Below are 19,639 nucleotides of genomic sequence, written 5' to 3'. Positions count from 1 at the left end.
CTCCTCCTCCGTGCCTGTTTATCCCGGCTCGGATTACCGCGCAGGGAGCCGCCTCCTTCGCGGTCCGCGAGGCCGGGCCCGGAGCTCGTGTGCATTGTCCCAGACAGCCGAAAGTGTCGCCCCGCCCCTCAACATCTGCAAACGTCAGTCATCAGAAATCTACATAGGAGGCCGAGAGGAGGGGCGCCCCTTGGCTCCTGGAGCCTGAGCGATTCTCTGGGTGGCGGAGGCGTTCATCTCTGTGGTGCCCCCAGCGTCTGAACCCCAAGTATCCTGCTAAGCCCCTCATCCAGGGTCCGATAAGACTAGTTGATGCAGATGTGGGGCAGGAAAATGTTGCCATCTCCCTCGCACAGGACTTTGCGAAGCACGTGGAACTCATCATGCTGTTCATAGCCCCTGGGGCAGCTCGTGTGGTCCTGAAGAAGGAGAGCATCAGCTCACGTTAAGATCAAGGCATCCAGCCTGTGTCTGTGCCTTGGAAACGGTACCCTGGAAACCTTGGAAAGGCCTGCGTGAAGTCTGCGTGCCAAGACAGTCAACGCTGGGGAAATGAAATCCACCTAGCCTGTACCAGGGGCCCCTCTTGATGAAAACACACGCACAACAGTGGGAAGCTTGGGCAGGCAGAAGGCGTCATTCCAAAGCTTAATTACAGACATTTGTGTTTGAAACCTTTTATTTTATTTGTGGGTCTGATTTTTTTTTTCTGAGAGGGCGGACTGATCAGCAAAATTTCAACCGTTGGAACATGACTTCAGCTAAGGCCAGAGGACAGTTTGGGGCGTCTAGTTTTCCTAGTTAGGATCATAAAAGTATTTGATAGAGTCTAGCTCTTTTATGACTATATTTCGTATTTTTATTTTTTAAAAAGTAATTATTTATTTATTCATTCATTTTTTAATTTTAATTTGACCAGAGGGGAGGGGGGAGTGAGAAAGCAAGCCACCAGTTCCAGGACTCTTAACTGTGGTTGGCCGTGTGGGAGTGTGCAATGCCTTAACCACCACGCCACCTGCTGGTCCCCTATATTTTGTATTTTTTGTTGTCCCCTTTCCAGCAATAGCCAGCTGTAGTCTGGTGCTAAAGGTATCTGTGTATAATCACTTAGGTTTTCTCCAAGGTCCACAGGATGGCAGGAATCAATCCCTGTCACTTATATTGACCCATGCTGGGGAGAGCTTTAGCTCTCAGGCAAGTCCTGCCCCAGGGACTCAGCATCTCCAGAGTACCAGGGCTCACCGGCAGACTTCAGGGCTCCCCCTTTTGTCCATGGCCCTGACCACTAGAAGGCTTTGACTTACCTTTGGGAGGGAACTGGTGTTCTCCATACTTCTTTCACCACACACAGGTCCTCCCTTGTAATTGCTGGGTAAGGGTAAAATATAAGGCTTGAAGAATCCAAACAGCCTGCAGAAAGAAGGCCTTCAGCACCTCTCAAAGTAAAATGCTGCCTTATAATCTTGGGCTCTGTACAGAAGCCTTTGTTCTTCCTGCCCTTAGCATTTTGTAAAAGGTTCATCCCGCCTCTTTGTGGGTTCACCCGTGAGTTTCCTCGGCTTAGCCAGGGCCAGGTGGCTTGGTTCTGCTGTGTGTAAGCCATGTATTCCGCTCCCTCTTTGGCCTGCTCTGAGCCTGGGAAATGGGTTCACTCCCCTTCTTAGATAATACTTCTCAAGCCATGAAGGAGTCCGAGTCCAACACTTGGAATAGTAAAGAAAAATAAGCATAGCACACTCATATTAGTGGACACTTACCGGGCTTTCTTTAGGTGTCCAGCCCTATTTAAGACACCTTAAGCATATTAAAGCATTCAACCTTCACAAAGACCCTATGAAGTACTTGCTAGTAACACTCCCATTCTGCAGTTGAAGAAATTGAGGCAGGAGCCGGCAGGTGGCATGGTGGTTAAAGGTGCTGGATTCCCACATGGCCGACTGTGGTTCGAGTCCTGGACCTGGCGGCTTGCTTTCTCACTTTCTCTCTCTCTCTCTCACTCTGTCCCTCTCTGGTCAAATTTAAATAAACAAATGAATAAATAATAAATAAAGTTAAATAAAGTAATTAAAAAAAAATGAAATTGAGGCAAACAGCACTAGACTTTGAGTTAGACACATCAAGAACCTAGGCAGGTGTATAACTTTGGACTAAACCCTTAGAATCTATGTCTCCATTTCCTGGTCTGAAAATAGCCCATCTATTTACTAAGATGTGATAAGTGAATCCAGACCCATTTCAAAAAGACGTGATGACCAGAGGCAGAAGAGAAAGGAATGGAGGCAGTTCAAACTTCTGGATCAAAGACACTTTCTGTGAATTGAGTTACAGTCCACAGTTTACAATGTGATCACATGGTGTTACAGTTTTGGAATGAGAACCTCGGCCTTGCTTGGGGCAAAGGTGAGATAAGCAGCTAAGTCCTTGCAGCAGCCATCTCTGGAGGAGCTGAGTCCTGCATTCCTCTTTGGTCGGTCCCTTGGCTCCACTCAGCTCCCCTGTCAGAGATCTGCGTCCAGGAGCATGCCCCAGGGAGAAGATAGCAGAGAAAAGGAAAAATCCAGAGGAGACTGCAATCAAGAGAGCCATAAAAATGCTTTTAACTTGAAAGAGAGCCAGGGAAGGGTTGCACTGTGTGAACTGCACAGGAAAATTACATGCAAATACCATGCATTATTTGTGTAAACAGCCTCCTCACTGTCTATCCATTGCCATGCCGTGGATCTGGCCCTAAGGAGAATCCCAAAGGAAGACCCAGCATTCAAGGGTCTCAGGAGTTTCCCCTTAGCCGGTGGAAAGCAGGTAAAAGCCAAGTATTTTCAGGTTCGAGCTCTTCTCAGTCATTGGTGTAAGGGAGAAAGGAAGAGATTGGGGGAAGCACAAGAGCCAAGTAATTTCTAGGTCAGCTAGTCCCTTTGAGCTCTTCATTGTGATCATTTTGGCTGTCCTGGTTTCAGCCCAGATGTGCATTTTCCACCCTGGTAACCCAGTACTCATCCCAGGGGTTTACACAGATTCCTAAAACGGAAAGGAATAGGCGAGCCTGCAGGTGAGACTGAGATGCTGCCCTGGAGCCCAGCATTCCCGAGGAATCAGGGTGGAACAGGCAAGTTGTCACCTCAGGTCACCTAAAGGAGCTGGCAGGAACCTGCTAGGGGACAGAGAGGTTAGAGTCCTGGCTGTTGCAATTAAGTACAGGGTCTCTCCAAAACACAGAGTCCAGTCTGCACACTCTCAGCCCTTGGCCTGCAGCATCAATGGATTAAAGCCAGAACCAACAGCAGAGAATGTGACATCCCGCTTCCGATCAGAGGGTTGGGCTACCCCGACAGAGGGTCTGATCCCAAACGCTTTGGGGCCCCTGCAAATGGTTCCTCTGGCAACCTAAGGCTCTTTGTTGAGGAAAATAGCCTTGTCCATTAGGAAGTCAGCCATCGGGCTTTCATATTTTGCTTCTTGCCAAATGTGAATTCCTCATTGTTAATTTCATCCTCAGCTGTGGGTCGCTAACAAAGGAGAACTGTTCAGATGGCTGCAAACTTCGTTCGGGTTTGTAGCTTCTTAATCTACTTTTTCAAGTTAAGACCCAAATGAAAGACAATGTTTACACTGCCCAGGGTGGCGGGCAAGTTGGGCACAGGGAGGGGAGTACCTTTAAGGAGGCCTTGGGACCAGCAGGTGGCATGGTGGTTAAGGCGCTGGATACTCCCACATGGCTGACCACGGTTCAACTCTTGGACCTGGTGACTTGGTTTCTCACTTTCTCACTTTCTCTCTCCCTGTGTCTGGTCAAATTAAAATAAAATGAATGAATAAATAAAATAAAATAAATAATTTTAAAAAAATAAAAGGAGGCCTCACCCTCAGTGTCTTGCAGATTCCTCACCTGCCACACCTTCCAGCCTGACGCGGCATCTGGCTTTTGGAGAAAGAAGGGGCCTGAGATGTTACTTCTGTTCAAGGACTAACTTAGACAAATTTAGAGTCTGTTCAGTTTCTCTTCCTTTTAGTCAAAGGTCATTTCTGTCAAACACCAGACCTTGGGAGCTCACTTGTGTATCTTTTTCTGCCTTCACTTCCCCGTCGTCCTTGGCCGTGCCCTTGGCCATGTCCTTGGCTCTGCCCGTCCTTTAGTGCTGAGCTCATCCCACCTGGGGCTGCAGAGTCTGCTGGGTCAAGTCACTGTGAAAAGAATGTGCAACTAACATCTCAGCCCAGCAGCAGCTGCCCCGCTGCCCTTGTTGGGGAAACAGACCAGGCAACCAAAAGCCTGGCACCTGTCTCTTGCTCCCCAAAGAAGCCGAATGTGGAACAGGCAGCATGGTGACAGCCCCGGACCTTTTCTTTAAATTAAATTTGTTTTTCTTTATTTGCATGTATGTGAACACGTGCGAGTGAGAGAGACAGGAGAGCACCTTCCAGAGCTTGGTCACACCACGACTTCCTCCCTCCAGTCCTCCAGGTCCAGGATCTGGAGCTTGAGTGCGTGCGCCTCACGTGTTTGCAGCATTACTAGAGCTTGAACTGCAGTCACCATGTAGAATCCAGCTTCTGCTGAGCAGTGTATTAGGGCTGAGCCCGGGAGCTGGTGCAGCCCCAACCTTTCTTTAACAAGATAAATACTCAATCACACTTCCTTAGACGATCAAAGGAAAAAAATAAAAACAAATTCTCTTCCTTCTCCCAGGTTTCTTGAAAGTTCCTGTCCTGGCTAAATCGTCAGATTTGGAAATAACCTTAAAGGTGCAGACAGGGGGCAGCTGCAGCCTGGACAAGCGAGGGGACTTACCAAGGACCTTAGGATGGCAGAGATGGCTCGGAACTCCAGATCCCGGATCCTGTGCACTGGGCCTCACTAGAAAAAGCTCACACGGCACCTTTCCTTTCCTTTTGTCTCCTCCTCTGTTTTCTTTCCCTTCCCTTCCCTTTCCTTTCCTGCAGGGTGAGCTGTCTCCTAGAGCTAGTGTAAAAGGACAAACCAACTCAAGGAAAAAGCTCAGAAACCCAACACAAGCGCACGAACACGTTCAGTAACTGAGCCAATGCGCAGTAAACTCCATTCACATGACACTTATCCAAACCATGGGACGAGAAGACCACAGCACTTCTCTCAGCTGGAGGCTCCTTACACCCTCCACTGCTCCTCTGAAAGTGGAACTGAGGTCAGGGCTACAGAGCAGGAACCAATCACCCATCAGCCGGTCACATAACTCCTCCCAGACAAAGGAACCAAAGGACAGGTGAGAAGAGAGAAAGAACAGCCACTGGGCGAGGAGGTCAGATTCTTTTTTTTTTTTTTTTTTCAGTTTTCGCTCTAGAGCTCTTGCCAGAGAGAGAGACAGAAAAAGTGAGAAATCACTCCTAGGGAGGCTTGGCCACCTGGAAGTTCCTTCTTCTCCATTCTCCTTCTGGGTTTCTGGGCATTCACACACACACATGCCCAGTGTGTTTTTCAAGTCACTGGGCCCAGGACTCGAACAGTTGTCAGCCATGTGGGAGTCCAGTGCCCTAACCACCACATCTCTTGCTGACCCTGAGGAGATCAGATTCTAGAGGTCAGATCCTTAGCAAATAGGCTACATGCATCATAACCAAGGGGACTTCAAAATATTCATAGGGAAATTTAATGAAAGTCTGTGTTTTTTATTTTGGTGCCAAAAAATATTGGGATCCATACATACCAGGCATTTTCCATGAACTTTTTTTCCAATATTTTTTATTTTTTAAATTTATTTATTTACATTTAATCACATCTTTACAGTGTCCAATGTTTATTTTTTCAGCACAAATACTATGCATGTCAGTCAAGGCAGATACTACTCTATAACTTATCAGCAAATAGCTTCTCATTTTTTGGTCAATTATGCATACTTTTACTTGTTCTTTTCTTTCCCCTTTCCCCTTGCTCCCTTCCATACTAAAATTTTTCCCATATTTATTGATTCACAAAATACCTTAAACTAAAAATATGGATAAAGCTAGAATCTAGTTACAAGTGCCCTGTACTTTTCTTCTGAAACATTTATAAAATTAATTAATTAATTTACATTCATTCCCTGAGCATCGTCACAGCATACAAAATATGATTTCCCATCCAGAATATACTGCATAGAGGCTTTTTTTTTGCAGAGGTGTTTTGTTTTGTTTTGTTTTGTTTTTTAGCTATAGGGCGCATGCGCTCGCCAGACAGACAGAGACAGACAGAAAGCGAGAAATCACCCCCCAGGGGGGATGACCACACAGCAATCCCTTCTCCTCCATTCTCCTCTCGGGATCTTGGGCACGCACGCACACGCGCCCGGCGTGAGTTTTAAGCCACTACATGGGAATCCAGCGACATAGCCATTACGCTAACTGCTGGTTCCCTCCCCATGAACTTTTTGAAGACCCCCCTGTACACACAAATAGTGTATCCCAGCTGATTTGAGTACAGACTGAAGTCCACTACAGACCAGCAGTTCATTTTCAATGACACATTTACTCCTGCACTGATTGCTCGTTTATTTAACTGATAACTACTAACCTGTTAGAGCACTTCAAAGACCATGTGTTGAGCCTGACGAAGTGATAAACATACTATTTACTGTTGTGTTCTCACGGCAAACTCCCGGAAGCCTTAAATCGTCCTGTATGCACTATGAGGTGTATATTTATTATATTGCTTAGCTGTATACTGTTATCTTTTATATTCTCAGATGAAATCTGTGTATGGCAAGAGGTCTGACCATCTCATTACCTTCTTCTTTTATTTTTCCAACTTCTTGGTCTTCCCTCTTCTCCTCCAATCCCAAAAATTATTCTCAAATTAACTTTAATAGTATGTAGCTGTCATCATGTGACTCCCTTGCTCTTGCATCTTCAGTGGCTCCCTGTGACCTTACAGAAGACAGAGGCTTCATCCCTGAGCTCCTTCCTCCCTCTGCTTTCCGATATACTTCGTCTTGTTCCCTAGACACAGCTTATTATTCTTGCTCATGTTTTCGCTCACAGAAAACCCTTCTACATGTGTTCTTCCCACTCTGCCAAGGCGAATCCTATTCAACTGAAATCCCAGTCCTCCATGAAGCCTCCTCTGAGAACTGCAGCCCACAGGGGGCGCTCCATCTCAGAAGCCCTGTTGCATGAATTGTTTCCATGTAACCCATTTGATTCCAGTGTGCAGGATGTCCTCCATCTCCAAAGGCAAAAGGCATACGTAAGTCTCTGGAGTCAAACAAAACAAGATTCAAACCGTAGCTCTTCCATTACTGGTTGCACGTCTGAGAAAGTCCCTCAACCTCTCTGAGCCCTCATTTCCTTGTGTACAGACAAGGCACAGGAGACCAGCCAAGAGCTATTTGAATGCTGTTAGACAATGGGCATGAAGCACAGTCCCTGACATTCAGCAGGTGCTCAATAAATACTTGGTCATTGTCATGTATTTGTTTTTCAGGTGTACGGGAAGTAGGATATATCCGTGGGTATGATTAAGGAGAGGGAAGTTGGGACCAGTAGATGGCATAATAGTTATGTCACTGGACTCCCACGTTGTCGACCGTGGTTGGAGTCCCGCACCAGTGATTTAAAACTCATATCAGGCATCTGCACTTGTGTGTATAGAATCCCAAGAGCAGAATGGAGGAGAAGTGATTGTGGAGTGGCCATCTCTCCTGGGGGGTGATTTCTCACTTTCTGTCTCTCTGTCTCTCTGGCAAGTGCACATACCCTATAGCAAAAATCTCTCTAAGAAAAAAGAAGAAGAAGAAGGAAAAAGAAGAACAAAGAAAGAAAAGGAGGGAGCAGCGCTGGAAGCCCTCACAAGCTCGGGACCTGCCACTTGTCCAGAGGACCACGACTGAAGATGCGGTTGGCCCCATGGCCATCAGGATGAGCTGCTTTTCAGCCATCACATCTCGTAAGTCGACCATATTCAACGTGGTAACTGGGGAACTGGAACTCGGCCTTGCCTAAGGCCGCAATCACATGTGCCATGTTCTACGGCTTGGTGTGGGGAGCTGTGGTGACTTGGCCAATGTGAACCCAGCATCCGGAGTGAGTTTTAAGCCACCAGGCCTGGGACTCAAACCACTGTTGACTATGTGGGAGTCCAGCAATGTAACCATTATGCCATCTGATGGTCCCAGAAATGCTTTTTTTTTTTTTTAATTTAAAAAAAAAAAAAAAACCTATTTTTACAAAGTAGTTGGAGTCCCAAAACTAATTTTTAAGTCAGAGTTTCAGGATTCCCAAGCCAGGATGTGTGTTCAAGACCTTGCCTTCGCTGTGCAGATTGCTGGTAAAACTGAGGGGCAGGCCCTGTTGGCTGAGGTAGAGCCCAGGGTCTGGATTTCCTGACACATCATCTCTCCATGTCTGCTGGAACTCGGAATGCCAGGAACACACCTCCCTTTGGTGGCTGCCAAAGGACCAGAGGAACAACAGCGTGTTATGCCTTCCCCTTCCAAGTCATGGCACTAGAGGCAAACAGGACCCCTAATTGGCCCTCTGACCCCTGCGGTCTGGAGCAGCCATTTGTGGACCGTGGGTGTGTAAACGTGAGTCAGAAGCCATCCACCATTATTAACTGCTCACGTATGTGCTGTTTGTAACTAGAGAGAAAGTTCACTGACTGGGACCTGCTCTCCAGAGCTGACTGCTCAAGAGTTTTGCCAGCCAGTTGTTAAGCCATGGGCAGTTGGAAATTAGCCATAATAGAAGTATATAGCCCACCAAAACTATCAGCTGCTGCCCGTCAGGGCTTACTCCCACTACCCAGAGTCAGTTCCTCAGTGCACGCTGGTTTTACCTTTCTTCTTCTTCTTCTTTTTTTTTTAAGAGATATTTTTGCTGTAGGGTGTATGCTCTTATGGAGACAGAGAGAAGAAAGCAAAGAATTACCACCCCCTCCCAGGGGAAATGGCCATGCTGCAATCCCTTCTACTCCATTCTCGTATTGGGATTTTGGGCACACACGCACACGTACCTGGCATACGCTGGGTCTGAGACTCGAACCGTAGTCAGCTACATGGGAGTCCAGCAGCATCACCACTACTCCATCTCTGGTCCCCTTTTCTTCTAATTCCTCAGGGGGGCTGAGAGCATCACTCCCGTGTAGTACATGCTCGCTCAATAAATTACTACTCAAATATCTATTAAGGGGGCCCAATGGTGGTGCAGGGGAAGACGCAATGCAGCAAGGCTGACACACATTGGAAGTTTCCAGGTTTGTATCCAGAGACCCCCCCTGAGTATGACAGGGCTGGCTGAGGCTGGAGTGATGGAGGCATCAAGACTGTTTGGGGTACTGTCTCTCTGTCACATGGAAGTAATAAATAAATAAGCTTTCAAAATATATATATGGGGTCACAGGCGGTGTGCTAGTTAGGGCAGCTGGATCACACATGGCCAAGTGGATGGTTTGAGTCCTGGATTCGGTGGTTTGAAAACCATGTCGAATGCATGTGCATGCATGCTCAAAACCCCAGCAGGAGATGGATTGCAGCGTGGCCATATCCCATGGGGGATGCTTTCTCACTTTCCCTCTTTGGTTCTTTCTGGTGAATGTATGTGCCCTTTAGCAAATTTTAAAATATATATGTAAAATATATGCATATAAAAATAATAAAGAAAATTAAATTTAAAAATAAAAATACATTTGCAATAAGAATAATTTTTGAGCAATGGTTCTATCTATGTGCTTTTGAATACATCGTCTCATTTAATCTTTAAAACAACCCTAAGAGAAAAGTACTACTATTATCCTTATTTTCCAGATGAGAAACCAGCTCAAATGGGCACAGGAAGCAGAATTTGCCTGAGGTTCTTCCTCACCCAAAGCCTGAAGTCCAGGGCCACACGGGGAAAGCCCGTCTAGGTGCCAGGCTTGCTGGCCACTCTCCGGCAGAGTGGTTCTCCTCTGCAGTTGTGCCAGTGTAAAGGACAAGGCGTGGGGGCTTCGCCATTGTTGTCAGACCCCCTCAGCTTCACCCTGCCTCCATCCATGTTTTATCTTTTTTCTTACCCTGCCCACTTCCTTTTTTTTTTTTTTTACTTGCCAGAGAGTGTGTGCACTCACCAGAGTAACAGAGGGGGAAAAGGGGAGAAAGCACCCCCACAATGGAGCATGGTCATGCCCCTGTCCCTTCTCCTCCATTTCTCCATCCTATCAGGATTTGGGGGCACACACACACGGTGTGTTTTCTGAGCCACGGGGGCCAGGATGCAAACCTCGGTCAGCCATGTGGGATCTAGCTCTCTTTAACCATGAGGCTATGAGGCCAGCTCACTACACTTCCTTACGTGTTGTCTCTGTCTGAATCAGGTCCATTTTTTCCACAAGTCTTGGGAGCCTCCACGTCTTCTTGTTTATGGAAGTCCCCTTTGTTAAGCTTCTCTGCAGAGCTCTGGCAGCAGAGTAAGCGCCCTCTGTAAACACCGCCACAAACCCTGTGCTTACATAACTGCCTGCCTTCGGGACTAGCAGACACCCTTCTGACCGTCCAGTCCTCTCTGATGACTGGGCTCCCTACGCAACCCGGTCAGTGGGTCACCTCTGTTCTGGAAGCCCTGTCGAGGGCAGGACCCAGGATTTTCTCCTGCTGCTCCCAGGCCCCAGGGCATGTTGGGCACGGGAGAGCATGGCACGGATGTTGTTGGTGACGAGGCCTATTCTGGTGGTTTCCCAACTCTATTGTGTGTGACCCAGAGCTCTTGTGCTCAGTAAATACTTCCTTCCTCTTTATGCAGAACACTGGGCCTGTGTTTATTAACAGCACCGTGCCTGCCCAAAGAATGCTCAGTGCGGCCTGGGCTCTCGGTGTCAGGAAATAGCACTTGTCCATCAAGCCCTGGGCGCGCTGTGTTCCAGGAGATGGGAACCTGGCACTGCCAGACTTGCAAAGTGATTGGGGGAGGCTTATTTTTATTTATTTATTTATTTATAGATAGATGTTTTGCTCTAGGGCGCGTGCACTCGCCAGAGAGACAGAAAGGGATAGAGAGACAGAAAGCAAGAAGTCACCCCCCAGGGAGATTGCTACGCTGCAGTTCCTTCTCCTCCATTCTCCTCTCGGGATTTTGGGCACACACGCACACGTGCCCAGCATGAGTATTAAGTTACCGGGTCTAGGACTCAAACTGTGGTGGACTACGTGGGAGTCCAGCAATGTAAACATTATACCATCTGCTGGACCCAGAGGAGGCTTTATTTTAAACAAACTTTTTAAAGACTTGATTATCTCTCTCTCTTTTTCTACCATATTCTGGTTTCCTGTGTTCCTAGAAATTTCTGAAACCTCAGGCTTCATCTCATCAAACACTCTAGACCTCGTCTTTTTCTTTCTTTTTTTTTTTTTCCTTTAAAGGTTTTTGCCACAGGGTTCATGCGCTTGCCAGAAAAAGAGAAGAGAGGGAAAATGGAAAAATGAATGATCACCCTCTGGGGGGATGGCCACTCATTCTAGGAGGATCCCTTCTCCTCCTAGGATGTTGAGCCTGCACGCACACGTGCCCTGTGTGATTTTCAAACACAGGGTCCAGGACTCAAACTGCAGTTGGCCATGTGGGACTCTAGTGCCTTAATCACCATACCACCTGCTGTCTCCATCTCCAGACCTCTTTTAACATCTCTCTCCTGAAGAAGGGGAGTCTTCCTTTCTGCTGAGTCTTCATCAGTTTTCATTCCCTCCGTGGAATTAGGAACTCAGAGATAAACAAGCAAACTACAATTCGTTTGCTCTTCATCGTGCCCAACCTGGTCATCCTAGGAAGAGCAGTAGTGAGTCTTGCTAACGGTCACCCACACCTTGTTTTTCTCCACCTCTGGGCTCACCCTTGCTGTCCCCTCGAAGTTAAGAGAGGCCACGTCATCCTCCCGCTCAATGGTGAACAGAGGCGTCTCACTGCCAGGCTAAAGCCTTCAGTTTTCGATGCTCAACTCTCCAGTCCTCTCGCCACTGCCAGCATGTTCCGTGTGGTGAAAGGGCCAGACAGGAAGTACCTTGGGCTTCGTGGCCCACATTGCCACTACTCAACTCTGTGGCAGCACAAAGGCAGTCCTAAGTTCACAAACAAATAAGCCTAGCTGTGTTCCAATAAAACTTTATTTACAGAAACAAGTGGCAGCCTGAGGGCTAGAGTTTGCCAACCTAGGGCTACCGGGTGGGAAGAGTCTAGTCTGGGTCCTTACGTCATTGCCCACGGCGATGAGGCAGTTCTGTCACTGAACTGCGGCAGGCTGTGTGTGGATGAGAAGGCGCACCGGGGGTTGTGTGGCCTCAGCAGACTTTAGCGTCTCTGGGCCAGCTCCTCAGCATATGCTCTTTTCTGTGGACAAAGGAAGTGTCCTACCACCCGAACTAACCCCTCGCTCCCTGCCGCCCTCGCCATCCAAGCCCACCACCTCCCCACCCCACGGTCTCCCACACAGGCCCTAGATGGGTGAACCTTGTTCCCTCTTCCCAGAGTTCCCATTCTCCTTCCCCTTTATCCAAATCCTCCCCAGCATCAGTTTTCCCTGCTCTGAGTCGGCTTGGACCGCCTTCTGATGGCCTATGATTTCTAGGTTGGATCAGAGTCCCTGTATGAGGTCATGGAAAAATGTTTTAAAAATAAGAGCCAGCCCTTGCTGCAAGTGATCTATATTGGTAAGCCAAGTCCACCGAGCTTCCCCACCAGAGTAGGGAGACAGAGAGCCGGGGTCACTTCCACAGTGGCGTAACCTGCCACACCCACAATGCGTTGTTTGGCGGTACATATGCATAGGACTAAATAAACGATTGTCACAAAAGTGAGGTTTATGAGTCTCTCTTGAAAGAAAAGAGGGATTGCATTTGGGAGGTCATTCAAGGGATCTCAGACAGTCACACGGGATCCCTCCTGAAAAACTCAGCCCTGGGCCAGATTGCCGTCTTGTGCGAATGCCGCAGTGCGTACTTGGGGAACCCTGATGGTCTAGCCCCCGCGCAGCGAGGTTGTGTGGAAAAGCCTGTCACTGACTGAGCAGTCAGTTAATTCTGTGTTGGCCATGTGGATGATTGTCTATGCTTCTTCTTCTTTTTAAGAATTATTTTATTTAACTTCATTTATTTATTTACTTATTTTAATTTGACCAAGAGGGACAGAGCAAGAGCGAGAGCAAGAGAGAGGGAAAGTGAGAAAGCAAGCTGCGAGGTCTGGGACTTGAACTGTGGTCAGTCATGTGAGAGTCCAGCACCCTTAACCACCATGCCACCTGCCAGCCCCGATTGTTTATTATTACTTAAAGTGGCCTTACAGGTTACGTATGTGCTTTGGGTGTCTGAGATAGTTTTCAAATTAAGAAAGACAAAGAGTGTAGGAAGGCTGCCTCACACCTGGAAGTCAGTGGAGGCCATAGCAACAGGCCCGTGTTCTGGACATGGGGTGGGACTACAGAGCCTGTTCCAGGCCCATCAATTCCTGTCCCACCAAGAGGAAGTGGCCGGGAATCCTGAGTTCAGATAGTCGGGAAGACCCTCCCTGGGAGGCATTTACTCTGCCCTTTATTTGTCTCTCCCTCACAAAGAGGCACTCTTCTGGGTCCAGTCAAGTGTCCCTTGAAAGGATTGGCAGTGACCCACTACCGTAAGATACACCTAGCAACCACAGGCGCGGCACCTTATCACCAGCTTGGCAGGTGCAGGACAGAGCGTACAGATTAGAGCGCTGTTTTGGGAAATGCCATTAGCTGTGCTGGGAGTGGTGTGGCCTTTGTCCCTTGTGGGACATGTGACATTTTGTGTAAAAATGGAGTCCGGTATAAACCAGCATGGACTCATCACCACAGAGGGATTGGCTGTGACCTTCCTGCCACTTCCAACGACACAGACAAGTTTTGTATCTTTTCACCGACAGAAGGAGAGCTGATGTGGCCACCCAGGGCGGGCAGGGCTTGAGAGTAGACGCTGATATTTAGCCACGCCAGCGCTGGGGGCAGACACACGTATCTGGGCTCATCTGAGCGTTCAGCTCCACCCTGAGCTAGCTGGGTAACCTTGGGAAAAATCACTTAGCTATTCTGACCTCTGCTTTTTTCACTCGTTAACTGGGCATACACGCAGTCCCACCTCATTGGGTGGTTGTTTTAAGTAATACCTCAAAAGTGTTCAGCATAGCTCTGGGTTTGCAGTCCATTTCAATAGTTAGAACTATTATCCTCAGACCGGGTTCCATGGTGCAGCGGTAATACACAAACAATCCCGGATCCATAAGAAAGGGCACAGGTTCAGTTCCCCGGGTCGACCTGTAAACTCCAGGCCACCACATCCATCAGGGCAGGGAGGGCAGTGGGGGAATCATGGCATGAGGTCCGGTTGAGAGTGCTTGTCTTTCTCTCTTTCACGCTCATGAGAGAAATAAACATTGCCAAAAAAGAAAAAAACAACAACTGTTACCATCACTGGAGAGGACTGTGATTTGCCTGCATTAAGCCTCCTTCCTCTTTGAGACAAAAGACTAGAAAAAATGCTTCAAAAATAGCAAGTCTATTTAGCCCTGTATAGTAGAAATAGCATGAATTTGCAATGAAAAATAGCAGCAAAAAAATAGGTTGTGTTAAGCCAACAAAGGCTAGCAATAACCTAGCCTGGACGGAGACTGAGCCCTTCCCACCAGCAGCGGCACTTCTGGGCCTGAGCTGTCCAGGAGTGTGTGGGTCCAGTTTAATCTTCGTATTCCTTCTTCCCCATTCTCACTCTCCTTCTTTCAACACCTTTATGCTTCCCCTGGTCCCCTTGTCTTTTTGTCTTGTCATCTTGAAGCAATAGTAGAAAAACAAGAAATAAGAAAGAGAGGAGGGGGACCAGCAGTTAGCGTAATGGCTATGTTGCTGGACTCCCTCGTAGTCGACCGCGGTTCGAGTCCTGGACCCGTGGCTTAAACTCACGCCGGGCGCGTGTGCATGCGTGCCCAAAATCCTGAGAGGAGAATGGAAGAGAAGGGATTGCGGCGTGGCCATCCCCTCTGGGGGGTGATTTCTTGCTTTCTGTCTCTCTGTCTCCCTCTGTCTGTCTGGCGAGCGCACGCACCCTATAGCAAAAAACCTCTCCAAATAAAGAAAAAAAAAGAAAGAAAGAAAGAGAAGAGAGGGGACCAGTAGGTGGTGTGGTGGTTAAGGCGCTGGACACTCCCACGTGGGCGACCACAGTTCAAGTCCTGGATCTGGTGGCTTGCTTTCCCACTTTCTCTCCCTCTCTCTCTGTCTCTCTCTGGTCAAATTAAAATAAGTGAATGAATAAATAAAATTAAATAATTAAAAAAAAATTTTTTTTCTAAAAAAGGAGCTGAACTCCCAAATGGCTGATGGCAGTTTGAGTCTGGACCTGGCAGCTTGCTTTCATGGTCCCTGTCTGTCTCTCTGGTGATTGCACATGCCCTATAACAAATTAATAATAATAATAGTAAATAAAATTAAATAAATACTTCTTTAAAAAATAAAATACAGAAAGGAACGGGACTGGAATGCACTGTGGATGAGCATTGAAACGCTGGTTCTCCGCCCTCTCCCATCTTTGGCCATAACAGCTGGTGCCCTTTTTCCCATTTTAGGTCCACTCTTTTCAGGCATCCCTAGTGAAAATTTCAGAGCCTTCAAAGCTCTTGTTTGGGAGGGGCTCCACAGTGAGCCCTGTGGAGATGACTTTTTTTTTATTATTTATTTTTTAGAGAATTTTTTTGTTATAGGGCCCGTGCACTAGCCAGGGAGACAGACAGACAGAGAGAAAGCAAGAAATCACACCCCAGGAAAGATGGCCATGTTGCAATCTCTTCTTCTCCATTCTCCTCTCGGATTTGGGGCACACATGCACATGCACCTGGCATGAGGTTTTTGTTTGTTTGTTTGTTGGAGAGGTTTTTGCTATAGGGCGCGTGCGCTCACCAGACAGACAGAGGGAGACAGAGAGACAGAAAGCGAGAAATCACCCTCCAGGGGGGATGGTCACGCCGCAATCCCTTCTCCTCCATTCTTTTCTCCGGATCTTGGGCACGCACGCACATGTGCCCGGAGTGAGTTCTAAGCCACCGGGTCCGGGACGCAAACCGCGGTCGACTACGTGGGAGTCCAGCAACATAGCCATTACACTAACTGCTGGTTCCCTTGTTTTTTTTGTTTTTGTTTTTGTTTTTATAAGAGAAATTTTTGTTATAGGGTGTGTGTGCTCACCGGAGAGACAGAGACAGACAGAGAGATAAAAAGCGAGAAATCACCCCCCCGGGGGGGGGGAATGGCCATGTCGCAACCCCTTCTCCTCCATTCTCCTCTTGGGATCCTGGGCACACATGCACATGTGCCTAAAGTATGAGGTTTAAGCTGCTGGGTCTGGGACTTGTTCTGCAATCGACTATGTGGGAGTCCAGCAACATAACCATTACACCATCTGCTGGTCCCCCTGGCATGCATTTTAAGCTGCCTGGTCCGTGACTCGAAAACCGCAGTTGACTACTTGGGAATTCAGTGGCAACATAACCATTATACCATCTGCTGGGCCTGAGAACTACCACATTAAGAGAGGTGGTGCGGTGTAGCAGTTAGCCTCACCCCACCACTGATTAGCATGCGGTCTTGGGGAGACCTTCCCCTCCCCCATCCCTCGGTCGTCTCATCTGTAAAATGGGGTTCAGTATTGCAGAGAGAGAGACCCTAAATGAATGAGTAGACATCAAACTCAGAGAGGTGCCTGGTTCACAGGAACCCTAAGGTGAGTGGCAGCTGCTCGTCAAGGCTCAGCTGTCATGTGCCTGTCTCAGTGACTCAGTGGCTTGCCCTCACAGCTCCCTTCCTATGCGGGCACCGAGGACGTTCTGGCTGGGACCCTTCCTCTTCTCAGCTGCATCATCACTTGCTCATTTTGCAGTTTAGACCAATGGAGTCCTGAGGATTTGGGTTTTTTCCAAGGCTCCGACTGTATTTTATTTGTTATTAATGGGCATGTTTTTATTGCTCTATTTTACCTGCCACACATTGTCCTCTTAGATGAAAATAATAATACCTTCAGTTAATAATACCTTGCCCTTGGAGATTTGCTTTCATCCTGACAGCTCAAAGTCCTCTGCGAACATGACCTCATTCATTCTCCCAGTTCTCCCAAGAGAGGAGCCCTCTTGAATTTCCCAGCCGTTTATCTCTAACCAGATTCTCAGAAGCCAAAGTATTGATCAAGCACTTTCAAGTCTCAGGACCACAAGTCACAGATGGAACTCCTTGTCCTTCCCTCTTCCTGGAGGGACCTTATGCCCATAGAAGGTAACCAGAGCCCATCCCTCTAGCTGAGGAGCCCCACCCTCATGCCTCTCCCAGACGCTCACAGCTGTGTCCCTGCAAATGGTGAACATTTAATAAACCTTCAGGATAAACTGTCTTGATATCCAGGAAGTAACAGGTTTGGCATTTTGGACCCTTGTCTTCCTTGAGAACTTTTTTTTTTTTTTTTTTTTTTTGTCACAGAGTGTGTGTGCTCACTGGAGACTGATGGGGAGACAGAGAGAAGAAAAGTGAGAAATAACCCCCAGTGGTTATAGTCATGCCACAATCCCACAAATTGTGGGCATGCATGCACACATGCCCGGGATTTTTGAGCCACTAAGGTCTGGGACTGGAACGGCGGTCAGCCAAGCAGAAGTCGAGCACTCTAACCACCATGCCACTCAGTGGCCCTGAGGCAGGAGGACTGTGAGCTTCAGGCTGATTGAGGCAGCCTAGCAAGATCCTTTCTTTCTTTTTTTAAATATTTATTTATTTATTCATTCATTTTTTAAATTTGACCAGAGAGAGACACAGAGAAAGAGAGGAAAGTGAGAAAGCACGCACCAGGTCCAGGACTCGAACCATGGTCAGTCATGTGGGAGTGTCCAGAGCCTTAATCACCACACCACCTGCTGGTCCCAAGACCCTTTCTTTAAAAAAAAAAAAAAAAAGAGCCAAGTATAGTGGTGCACACTACCTGGGAGGCTCAGGCAGGAGGAGCAAGATACCATTAGAATCTGTCTTTAAAAAATATGTATAGAGATGCATAGGGGATGTTTTCCTACAGCCAGAAATGTGTCTGCCCAGGGCAAATTCTACAACTCATGGCCCTGGCATGTCGGACACCTGTATGTGCTTGTGAAAACCCGAAGCCCCACATGACAGTACTTCCTTGTTCTGGGGCTGTTTGTGGCCTGAGCTCCCTGGCAATGTAAGCGGTTCACTTTTATTTTCACCTTGCAATTACTGGGAGGGAAGGGCTGGGCCACAAACTGTACTTGTCTCTTGGGCACTTTGGGGCATCCAGGCATCATTTCAACACGAGAAATAGGTCTCAGCAGGCAAAAAGGTGACCTCCTACCCTTCCAGAACAAACTAGCCAAATAGGATTAGTTCATGAAAGTGCCTGAGGCTGTTTTTCATTAGTACATAAACACTGGTTGTAATTTTTCCTTATTTATCAACTTTTTTAAAACAATGGTCAAGCTTTCTTAGATGGGAGAGTTAAATCCGCTTTAGGCAAAGTCAAAATAAAGCCATTAGCCTCTTTATTTCTGCAGACCTGTAACTAGTTCAGATATACTCTATAATTAGTAGTTTAGATAAAAAAAAAAAAAAAAAAACTGACTATATTTTCCGAAAGACTTCTAACAGTGAATCCCTAACAATATTTACCTGCCTAATCTCTTTTGCCCCTTCCCCAGTCTGCTTCAACTCTCAGTTCTTTCCCCACCCTCACAATTCCCAAACCCTGCCCTGAGGTCAAATTTTAAAACAGAAGGCGGAAGCTCTGCACATATAAACAAACTTGGGTTTCAAAGGGCTAGGGGTTAAGAGCCAGACCCTGTTTAGAAACAATCTTTAAAAAAAAATAATGGTAGGAATTAAAGTCTCTGCTCAACATCTAAAGATTCTGCTTGGTATATTCGTCACTGAGAAAGTCTTGCATTTTTTCCCCTCACTGTTGTATTTATTGTACATTAATATTGGTTTACATCTTCAGAGAGACACATCTTAGGTGGTAGGAAGAGTGCTCATCCTCCACGTGGATAATCATTAGCAGGGAGCAGGAAGGGGGTTCTTAGGGTGCGAGTGAAGTTCTCTTAATTGTTCATTTTGTGAAAAATCTTTGTACTTCCTTATACGTACGTTTTATTTCAATAAAAAGTTTCAAGAAAAGTAGGACTCCTTGAAAGTTATTTTTAAAAATTAAATACTTTTGAGCAGTTGCAAAGGCTCTGTTTTCTATTTTGATCACTGTTTCTTGAGATGACCACATCTTTCAGAGGAAATGAGTCAAAGCCACTCTGTCTCGCTTTTCCAGCTGAGCATGTTCAGTTTCAATGAAGTAATGAATGAACTTGGCCGCACCACCCCCAAGCCTACAACAGCAAACAGAGGGGCCTCGGCCAATCAGCAGGCACTCAAGGTTTTCAAGTTAAGTTCAAACAGCACAAGGGAAGACCAATCAGCGTGCAGAGCTCCACCCCCAAACGCCCAGCCGTAGCCAATTACAAGCCCGAATGGGTCAAAACACAGCGCTCGGCCAATGCCAGGCAGCCCCACGGCTCCAAGCTCCGCCAATGGGCGCGGCCGGGCGAAAAGAGAAACAGTGCGGCCAGGCAGGCCGCAGGATTCGAATCGAACATCCGTACTGGAGCCGGGAGCTGGCGGAGCGGTGCG

General features: G+C 47.3%; 1 protein-coding gene across 1 annotated transcript in view; it reads left to right on the top strand.

Moving 5' to 3' along the window:
• Positions 1-8,444: 8,444 nt before the first annotated feature.
• Positions 8,445-19,639, top strand: part of UBALD2 (UBA like domain containing 2) — a 16,249-nt gene continuing 5,054 nt past the window's right edge. Inside the window, exons 1-4 of the mRNA XM_006145922.3 lie at positions 8,445-8,531; positions 12,539-12,620; positions 15,541-15,612; positions 19,458-19,634. Coding sequence (XP_006145984.1) covers positions 8,445-8,531; positions 12,539-12,620; positions 15,541-15,612; positions 19,458-19,634 — 418 coding nt within the window. The remainder of the gene's footprint in view (positions 8,532-12,538; positions 12,621-15,540; positions 15,613-19,457; positions 19,635-19,639) is intronic.

Source organism: Tupaia chinensis, unplaced genomic scaffold (genome assembly GCF_000334495.1).
Source record: "Tupaia chinensis unplaced genomic scaffold, TupChi_1.0 Scaffold000159_1, whole genome shotgun sequence".
Lineage (NCBI taxonomy): Eukaryota > Metazoa > Chordata > Mammalia > Scandentia > Tupaiidae > Tupaia > Tupaia belangeri.
Note: the sequence above shows the minus strand (reverse complement) of the source record. Positions and strands in the feature narration are given on the sequence as shown.